The following is a 10,360-nucleotide window of genomic DNA, read 5'->3' as shown; positions in this document are numbered from 1 at the left end:
TGAAACAACCAGATAACTTAAAAAACAGCATCTGAAAATCTGTGATGAGCCACATTAAAATAAACACAAGATACTTGTGCCCAAATGAAACAACATAGGTTGTATCATGGATTACATGTTTACATGATGTCCAATTCTACTCCCTTAAAAACTTCCCAAAGCTGAAGGAAATGTCTTCTCATTGATTGTTTTTTTTTTTTTTTACAAGATGCTCCATTTGAAACAAATAAAAAAAATGAGAAAACCTTCATAGGTTCATAATACAGAAGTCAGAACAAGTGTTTGCTTCTTTGAATGATAAATAACTTACACGATATTAAAAACTTGTTGCCAAGAAATCATTTGTCAATCAAATAATTGGGCACCTTTACCAGCCAGCCAGATTGTGAGCCTTAGTCAACATGAATCTCTGTCTGCAGTTTATTTTTTGACACAAAAAAAGAAGTTCAAAGAGGCTAGGACACGGGAAATGTTTCTGTAAGATTTACTGAGTCAAGAAAGACTGCTGCACACAGAGCTGAAATAAATAAATGAAATAATTTTATCATAATAATTATAGTAACCATCATAATAAGATTGCTTATTTAGGGTTTCTGTCTTCTTTTATATATATAATATATATAACTTTCAATAAATTGTTCCCTTTAATATTTGTCTCCTGTGTGTATGCATGAGTCTTTGGTTTGTTCCACTGAATGTCCTGGTAGCAGCATTCTGTATCCATGGTATCGCACAGGAGCATCATCCCCTGGGTCGTTTCTATAGCAATGCTAATCGACAAGGCACCCTCCCCGCCGTGCTCGCCCCTGTGCTTGTCACCCTCTGCACCTATAAGCTGAAGGTGAAGTGTCCTCCGGGGGCTTGGGCGAGGGCAGGAGTCATGAAGAAGGTCTCCAGTTGTCTTTGGTCATTGTTGGTTTGGTTTGCTGTGACTGGATGGCTGTTTTTGGTGCAGCTTGGTTTTTATACATTCGAGTTCTTTAACCTTCAGTCCCTGCGGTGAGTTGTCACGGGTTCATGCAGGGACTGGATGGTCCCTTTCCAGAGTCCCTCATGATCCAGCTTCACTCATGGTTGTTGGTGCACTCACTCACACACGCAAACACACACTCTAACATACATTCCCTCTCCTTCTTCTTCTTCCTCTTCTTCCAAACATACATTTATTCAGTAAGCCCCTAACTCGACCGTTCCCTCATTCATCCTTTTGTCATTCGTCTAACAGTCTCACAGGTTCCCACTGATTTAGCAGTGAGACAAATAAGTGCGTCACATGTCAACAATCCATGATTGGTCCGTTTGATCTGTGCAGAGTGCTCTATCCCTTTGTCCCCTCTGCTGTTTTTCTGTCTTCTCCCTCCTGTTTTCCCTTTGTCCATAAGCTAAGCATCCACTGTCTTGTCCAGTCAGTCTCTCCCACCCTTGTTCTCTCTGCATGGTCCAGTTGTAATCCCACACTTAACATTGTCCAGTTGGTCCAGGAACAGGAGACATGAAGGCCTTGCTGTTCTTGTGGTTGTGGAGTAAAGGCCTTCGTGGGGACTAGGACTCTGGCTGCCCTTCATGTTTCCTGATAGTGTTTCTGGCCTATAAAACATTCCAAATCCACAGAGCTTCCAGTGATGGACCAGGAAAAGTCCAGTCTGTCCAGGAAGGAAAATAAAACTGAGAGAAAGGATCAATAAGTTTGGGGCTGTAGTGGCAATTAAGTAGGTGTGAAACTAAACCCCATGAATGATTCATCAAGTTTCTTGTCAATGTTAGTCCCAACAAAGGCATGACATGACAAGCAGACTCAGGTTGAGGCTTTGAATGACAGGACAGTGGGTGCCAGCATTAGCAACTGCTAGCGAGGCCCTGTAGCGCGCACCCTCTTGCCCCGCTTGCTGATGGTGGTGAAGCGAAAGGGGGTAGTGAGGTCAGGCTGCTCCCCAGGCGGGAAGCGCTTCATGAAGTGTACGTCCTGCTGGTTGGGGAGGGTGTGTGGGCCGCGGCGAGGGCGGCCTCTTTTAGTGAAGCCAACATACCAGCCTGTGTAGCGCGCTGACATCAGAGCTGTGTAGTGGTTTTCCAGAACCTTTTCCACAAAGACACAGTCGGCACTTCGATTGCTGGCCTTCTGAGAGAGCAGAGAAACCACAGGTATCCCACACACACACACACACACACACACAAACACACACACACACACATTTGGAGAAAAACAAAGAGAGGCTGGTCAGGAAACTGTAAGATATTTTTTGATACACATGTTGCGAATAGAAAGAAGTCTCACCTTTCCTACGAGCTTGCCACGGCGGTTCATGCACAGGTAGAAGTTTGTTTCTTTGCCCCGGATTCTCACCTGGCTACCGAAGGTATCAGCCTCCACTACGAGCTGGGCTTGTGAAGGGACAGACAGAGGGACAGACAGACATTAGAGCCACAGGCAGTTCAGAGAGAAACAGATTGTTGCACTAATTGTTGTATTGTTGGTTAACAGGGTTTATTAGGTTGTATCACAGGTAGAAAGGTAAAGATAAAAGGAAATTGGGGCTAACTAATCTTCATGTTGTATCCAATAGGACACAACATTCAAGCTAAAACAGAGAACACTCCCAGGTATGAATAGCAATTGTTCAGATTACCAGCTACCTCTAAATCAGATTTAGCATTAAACAAGATAAGGTATTCACATCTTATCACAGTTTAAGGATTCATAGTTGCTATTAAACCTTCTGATAAATCCCAGTCAAACGTAAATGTCTCCTGCTGGACAGATGGCTGTCAGATAAGGCCGGTCACACACAAGGATGTGAGCCGGCTGACAACAAATGGGCCTCGTAAAAAAGATAGCAGGCAGGAGTAGACAGAGCACGGTGGGCTCAGAGGAGTGGGAGAACACTCAGACTGAGTGTCTGTGATGCTGTTGTTTTAGGTGCGAGCATGTGCGCGTGTGCACAGGTACATGTGTGTACATCCTTCGAGGCAAATCCGCTTCACCATCTACACATCTTCAGAGAGCGCTTGTGCCTGTTTAAAAATAAATCCTTAAAATGGTTCCTACATGACCTTAGTCAACAAAGGGGTCAAGAGAAATCAATACCTCCCTCCCTCTTGCCCTCTTCCTCTCTCTACCCCCGACTCTCCTCTCGTCTCCCGTCTGCTCTTTTGCTTCATGTTTATACCTTCATGCACCCGCCCCTTCTTCTTCTGCGCTTTATTTCTTCTCTTTCTGCTGGTTCCTGTTTCCTCCTTTTATTACTTCATCGACCAAAGTAGCTCAGGAGTGGCATTTCTTAATACAGAGACAGGCTTTTGCCTCTCTGTCCCATCTTTGGACAGAGAGCATCTTAGCAACTTGACATGTTTGTGAATGGAAGGAAAGTGCATTATGAACCACCACTGAAACACTAAGAAATCTGAACTCCGGCTTTATGGCTTGGCTTCTTCTGCCCATTGATTCTGTTTGTGGTTTAAGAATGGGTTAGCCATTATTTCAAATGGAGCAAGGTGGAGAGGAAGAGGCAGTGGGGGATGGACAGAAAGAGTGTTAAAGCATGGAGGGAGGGAGGGAGGGAGAGGAAGCCTGCTGTTTTAAATCCAGAGGAGACAACAGGGAGGATGAGAAATCAATGAAGGGATCGATGAAGGAGATGAGTTTCTAACCCTCGCTCCGACACTACCTGCCAGGCTTCTCACACTTTTTTTTCACTAACACCTTCTCCCTCGCTCTTTTTCATTTTGCTCTCTTGTGAATCATTTAGTCAGCAGCCAGTCGATGAGGTCTTTGTACTCCCAAGACAAGCTCCACTGCCCCTCTGCCAAAGCCTGGGGAGACGTCTGTGTGTGTGTGTGTGTGTGTGTGTGTGTGTGTGTGTGTGTGTGTGTGTGTGTGTGTGTGTGTGTGTGTGTGTGTGTGTGTGTGTGTGTGTCTGTGCTTTTGTGAGTGTGCCTGCATAGTTGCATTCTGTACCCATTCATGCATGCACTTGGTCAACCTGCAAGTCTTAGTACTTGCAGCCATCAGTTGGTGTGAGTGTGCAGTGCATTTTCTGCTGTGTGTGTGTGTGTCTTACCATATTTGTCCCCATCCTCTCCTCGGGCGCTGATTCTGCGTCCCAGCACCTGGACATGTTTTCCACTAGTGCGGCTGTAGAGCTGGTAGACCCGGTGGTGTCGCCGACTCATGGTGTCTCGTACCTGTGTCTGGTTCTCCACATGCACGCTGAAGTTGACCCCATCCACACCAAGTACCTGCTGCAAACACACACACCAAGCCAGAAACACGCACCCAGAGGTTAATACAGAAAGCAATTAACAGGTTTAAAAAAAACTACATTTCTACTAGTAAACAACCTGTCTTTTCTGCCGCACACTTGCTCTTTGTAATGCATATAGGGACTCACTCACCTGTAATGGATTGCACATCACCAGCAACATCTGGATACATCTAGGAAAAGTAGAAACAGATTAGTTTAGAAATATGTAAGCAAACCAGAAAGTTGGAAGAGTGATGTGTGACACCATCATTTCCATCTCTTTCTTCTCGGCCGTTCTTTTTTGTTCAACATCTCTTTTCCTCATTGGGTGATTACTCACACTGCTGGGTGTGTGGCTGGCACAACGGCCTGACAAACAGGCAGACAGATGTCTGGTGAGACAGAAAACACCCAGAGCAGTGTTTATCGTTATGCTACCAGCCTTCTGTCCAAACCCACTTTCTGACCCGTTCCTGACATTCACCACGCCAAAATCTGGCCTCCAAATGACCCGATTGGACCGTGGCGAAATGGCAAACATGCCGAGACAACTAGAACATGTTTTGGTTTGGACATCTGAGGGAAAAGGCTGGCTTATTTGGCTGCTCTGTGTATGTAGACAGCTGGGCTGGGCTACAGGTGTACAGTCTGCCCTGATGTGGCTTGGAGAGTGTCAGACTGTGGTCACATTTAGAGAATAAGCCATGAATAAGTGAGAACACGAGCTACCAAAACGTGAGGAAGGTTGATTTATGGAGGAATCAATTGGTGTGGAGTAATGGTAGTGATGTAGTATGTTGAATTAATGTGTCCATGTGAAATTATACCTTTCATGAACTGTTTTTTTAATGTTCTGACTATCTGGACTGTTTGACACATTTATGATTTGAACAGCTGCTTACCGTTACAATTTAAATTCTTTTCACTCTTTCACATCACTTAATTGAAGTGTAGACCTTGACCTTGGATGTATCACATGTTATTTACAGCTTTAGTTGGGGAGTGACTGTGTTGTGCAAAGTCTCCCCTGGCAGTCCTTGAACTGCTCTGAATTAGTGGCTGAAGACTTAATGAGGTTCAGGACTAAGTGTGTGGGCTGAAAAGATATTCTACAAATTTTGTCTTTCCCCACCTCATCTTTTGCTATCTCTCCGCATGCCTCCTCTCTCTCCTGCTCTTTGCTCTGCTCTTTTTCTCTGACGTGTTGTCCTCCCTTTCTCTCCTCTACCATATCTCTCTGTCCGCTCTACCTTTCTCCTATCATCCCCTGCCTCCCAGCTTCCTTTATGTTTGGGGTTAGCAGGGTGACTCCTCCATACTGTCACGGACATACACACAGATGTGCAGTTGTGAGCTGGGTGTGGGTATGTGTTCAGGAGGCGCAGGCAGCTGACAGCTGGGCCAAAGCAAAGACATACACGCTGCTGAGAGAGGGAAAGATAGCGAGGAGGAGAGAGAGGCAAACTGAGAGGTGCACAAAAGGAGAAGGAAAAGGCAGGACAGATGAAGGTGATGTCAGAATAAATAGAGGGGAGACGAAGAAAGAGAAGGCTGACAGATAATAAAAGAGTTGAAAGATAAAATCAGAGTGAATGAGCAGATGCACAGATGTGGGAAGGTCAACAGCTCAAACATCTCAAAGTACGAGGAAAAAAGTGGCAAAATGAGAGACAGTAGTGTAACCACAGAGTGTGGTCTGGCGTGAGAAGTAGACACAAAGATAAATAATAGGATTGAAAGAGGAGAGGGATCAACTCATGCACATCGAAACACATGTCTTTGCATCCTGACTAACACCCGCATACCATCTTCCCTCCTGTCTCTCTTTCCCATCACTGGTGTGCAGGCCCCTGAGTTGTTCTAATAGATACAGACACCACGGGCAACGCAGCTGAGTGTTGGCCCTCACATTTTGCCTGCGCAGCCGAAAAAACCTGAGCGCCTGTGCATTGTGAGGACTCTCAGCTGTTAAAACACCACAGCTGCACAGCCGCCGAGGACACTGCAGGAAAAGTGCCTCGGCACTGGATTCCCCCATACCCACAAAAACCACAGACACTCCGTATTATGCCAGCCACAGAGAGAAATAGAAGGAGAGGGGAAAGAGAGAGACGGCATCGGTCAGGGGAGGGGGTGGGGGAGGGATGAGAAAACGAGAGAATAAGAGAGCTGCAGAGTAAAAGTCCTGGAGAGTAAAGACAGAAGGAGGTACAGAGAGAGGGAAAGCCTGGTGCGCCTTGGAGGGCCGCCAAAATAAGCATGGGTCTGACATCATAAACCTGCGTCCCAGCAGATCCACCATATGGAGGCTGCGGTTAGACGATCAGGCCTGCACAGCGAGGACTGGGCAGCAGCATGGAGTGAGAGCAGCAGCATGGAGTGAGAGCGGTCTGACTTGTGGGACTCAGCGCAGAGCGGCGGTTTCAGCTGTGTGTAGCAGTGGTTAGCGTGGTAGGCCAACATTGGAGCAGTGGGCTTCGGCACCATGCAACAGTTTCAGATGTTCAGCAGTGGGCCCTGGTGAAGAATAGTGGTTAGGCTAGTGGGCATGTAAGTGGTATCAGCAGTAATGAGGCCTATGGTGGAGCAAGGCTTTAGGAAGATGAGGGCCTCTGACATAGAACTGTGGCTTTAAGAGAAGCAGTAACAGGTTGTTGGTCTTTCTTACAAGATTTTCAGTGTGTTCAAGTTTGTAGAACAGCGTGGAGAAAGTGAAATGACTGTGGTAAAACTGATAGGCAAGAAGGAAATGAATGCAGAGATGATTGGCTATGAAATAACTAAACTTAAACCAGCAGACTAAACAGTGAGTCTGCTCCTCCTCAGATACTGCCAGGGGCGCCATCATTCATCAGTTATCAATTCATGCTTTTTATCTGAGCATATATCTGTGGAAAAAATAAGGTATAGGCCAGACAGGGAGACAGATGTGGGCAGTTAGGTGGGTAGGAGCTGAAGAGAGAGACAGAGAGAAAGAAAGAGAGAGAGAGAGAGAGAGAGAGAGAGTCGGGCAGACACCAGCAGCAGCATACACCCTGTCCAGGTTGTGTAAGGAATGAGAAGTATCTGAAGATGACTGCCATCTGGGAGAAGTACAGCCGACACAAAGAAAGAAAAATAAATCCCCTGGCTTTTAACAAGACACACCTTGAATGGACAAACCCGAGCCCCCTGAGTCTGTATCCTACTCCTCTAGATTTGTTCTTGGCACTTTATTATTTTCCTATGCAGCTTGATAAAGCCGGTTTTATTTGACATGACTTCTGAATTATTTTCAATAGGAAGGGAAAAAGAAAGCATTTTCTTGGCAATGGGAAAATTGCCTTTTCTAAGCCAACCTAGCCATCCCTGAAGTAAGTGCAGATGGTGATGGAGATGTTTATGGCAGGTTTTATGAGTAACAGGGCCCTGACTCTGACCCAGTGACCCTGAACTGTCAGCCAATCAAAACAGGGCCTTCCATGGCATGTTTTCTATGGGGACTGATGAGGAGTGATGTAATCGTCAGACACTGCAGCCTTCCTCTCCATCATCTTCAACTGTAGCTAGGTCTGTCATTAGTTTACACAACTGAGCAAAGAGATGAATAAATAACACTTTTAAAGAAAAAGTGATAAAAGGGACTTACAAGACGGTCAGCGTGGAAAGAAGGGACCACATCGCTTCCCCCCTCCACTATGGAACTTGGCCCAGAGACAGTCTCCTCGCTCGGTCTGAGCCAGTCCGACAGTCAGGAGAGTTCCCCTCTGCGTTTTTATTCCGGTTGATGTTTTGCAGAGTCAAAGAGTCAGTGGACACTCCCGTTGGCATCGGCGGCGGTGTGCCCCGGTTCCGCTGGCGTGGGTAAATGTGCGGGCGCAGGCAAAGTGGGATGTGAGGGCGGGGTAGCCGTGCCACTGTGACCGTCGGGAAACCTCTAACAGCTGACCAGACCTGTGTGGAGAGGCGAGTGGGCGGGGGAGGAAGGATGGGGCTTTAAAGTCCCCAGCAAGGAGATGAACAGGTGAAAGCGCGTGGAGTTGATAGCCAACTCCAGCTGACCTTGCTGGCCCTCAGAGGGATGCTCGGCCCTGTGGACAGCTGCCTTGCGTGCGTAATCTTCTGCGCAATCCAATGCGTAATGCTTCAGCGCAGCAGCAAGCTTCTGCTCTCCATCATGAATTTGTTATAAATTATATGGTAAGACACAGTGGTGGAGTTTATGTTCAGGCACAGACAGGAGCAGGAGGCAGATTTAGTTCCAGCAGAGCGGGGTCAGGGGCTGGTGGAGGTGGGCTACCTGAGCTGGCTGATGGAGCAAACAGTGATCTGGAGACGGGCGCTCTGCGGGCGCAGGGTAATGCAGGGCAGCCTCGCTCATGACTGCGGCCCAACGCTGGCTCAACGGGTCTGTGGCTCAGGTGACACCGACCAACAGTGTTCGACAGAGGTGGCGATAGGGTCCCGGAGCGGTCCAGCTCAGAGGGTTGTATGGAGAGTACTGAATGAGAATGGGTGGGGATCATAAATGGGAGAGAAAAACGAGAGAGGGAGGGGTGGCTGGAGAGGATGGGAACAGCTGTGACTGGGTGGCGGACTCAGCCACCCGCGACACAGCGAGGAAATAACAGCCGCACTTTGCACCTGATTTTCCGGACTTCCCTGCTCGCCTCAGCCGCTGTTTACTGCGTGGTTGCAGCAGTACTCCTTGCGCCCTGTCGACACAATACCAGCCGAAACACAGCACGATGACATCACCTCCAAAATGTTTGAAGGGGGAAAATGCAATCCGATCTTTTTATTTATTTTTTTAAACGTAGAAAGTTTAAGCAGTCTCTCTGAAAGGGGAAAAACACGAGTCTCCGCGCTCCGAGAAAAAAACAACTCCGCGGTGTGAAAGCAGAAGAGTCGTGCTCGCCAGTTTGTAAAGAAATAAAAGTTAAAACGGGCGCACTGGAGACGTGTTTGCACAAAACCACAGTGACAAATCTACTCCATGTCCAGAACATGCACCGTCGCTCTTCACTGATGTTTGCTTTCCTGTTTAAGTTACACACCAGATGAAAAAACAACTCAAAGAGAAAGCAGCTAGGTGCGATTTATCCACTTCACTGGTAAAATGCAGGTCCTTCACCGTTAAGAAATTCCAAGGTTTTCTTCCATGAAAAGCTCTTCTTGAGGGGGGCTGCACAAGAGAGGCGCGTCGGCAGGCACAGACCTCACTCCAAGAAAAACCAGAACAAGATTTTAACAGACGCGGATCAATCCTCCCTCCCTCCTCTCCTCTCCTTCCTCCAACCCCTCTCCCTCTCCTCTCTCTGCCTCACACACGCACATGCACACTTATTGGATCAAAATGGGATTAGTCAGTCGTTATGCGATTCCGACCCAACTTGCCCTGCAAAAAATATCCATTTTAACAACTCTTCTCCGCTGCGTAAAAACAACATCCGTTAATGAAGTGATACAATTTTACTTGCGCACAATGCAAAATAACTTTTTTATTTTAATTTTCCCAATCTGGTAATTCAATTTTGGACTCGCCTTATTTCAAGTGATATTTGTTTATGTGATTTCCTAACACCAGTAAAAACGTTGGAAACAATTTGAATGGTGCCATGGTATCAGGAGGAATTCGTTCGTTAAAAAAATAACTGGACTTCAATACATTTGAGAGAGAAAGTGGCAAGAACTTTCTCTTCACCAGACCGTCATAGGACAAAGACACCTGTCTCAGTCAAGTGAACATCTGCCTCAAAGCCAGGTGGACTTCTTATCCTTCACTATCGCCACAGAAGATAACCTCACCCCTACACTCTCAATGGCCTCGGACTCTCTCTCTCTCTCTCTCACACACACACACACACACACACACACACACACACACACACACACACACACACACACACGCACACATTCACGCACCCACACACACCCCTCAGAGCCGCTGCGCTTTCAAGTGATGTATTTTGACTCCCCATTTCATAACTTTTAAGTTAAACCTTAAGTGGGAAAAATGAAACGGAGAATGAGAGACAGTCGGGAGGGCGGTATGTAAGCACGGATATGGATCCAAAACGAACATTTCTCAGGGATTTCGGCAGCAACGCCCGCTCTGCGCTCCCAAAACTCCCTCTAAC

The 10,360-nt window shown here is 46.9% G+C and overlaps 1 protein-coding gene across 2 annotated transcripts; it reads right to left on the bottom strand.

The window, feature by feature from the left end:
- Positions 1–470: 470 nt before the first annotated feature.
- fgf18a (fibroblast growth factor 18a) lies at positions 471–9,502 on the bottom strand. 2 transcript variants are annotated; one of them, XM_061048221.1, is made up of 5 exons: positions 7,870–9,502; positions 4,393–4,432; positions 4,059–4,239; positions 2,276–2,382; positions 471–2,116 (listed from the first exon to the last, which is right to left on the bottom strand). In XM_061048221.1, exons 1-5 carry the CDS (start codon positions 7,899–7,901, stop codon positions 1,847–1,849), a joined length of 630 nt encoding a protein of 209 aa, XP_060904204.1. In that variant the 5' UTR covers positions 7,902–9,502; the 3' UTR covers positions 471–1,846. The 2 variants fall into 2 exon arrangements, with proteins under 2 accessions (XP_060904204.1, XP_060904203.1); XM_061048220.1 differs by having other exon boundaries at positions 471–2,119; positions 7,870–9,494.
- Between the last annotated feature and the right edge of the window lie 858 nt (positions 9,503–10,360).

Source organism: Labrus mixtus, chromosome 10 (assembly GCF_963584025.1).
Source record: "Labrus mixtus chromosome 10, fLabMix1.1, whole genome shotgun sequence".
In the NCBI taxonomy this organism is placed as follows: Eukaryota; Metazoa; Chordata; class Actinopteri; order Labriformes; family Labridae; genus Labrus; species Labrus mixtus.
The sequence above is the reverse complement of the archived record's forward strand: the minus strand, read 5'-3'. Positions and strand labels throughout refer to the sequence as shown.

Coding starts and splice junctions, on each gene's coding strand:
- fgf18a (XM_061048220.1), bottom strand. CDS start 7,901: ATGTGGTCCCTTCTTTCCACGCTGACCGTCTT. Junction 4,240..4,392: donor TGATGTGCAATCCATTACAG/GTGAGTGAGTCC, acceptor GTGTGTTTGCAG/CAGGTACTTGGTGTGGATGG. Junction 2,383..4,058: donor AGAGGATGGGGACAAATATG/GTAAGACACACA, acceptor TCCCTTCACAAG/CCCAGCTCGTAGTGGAGGCT.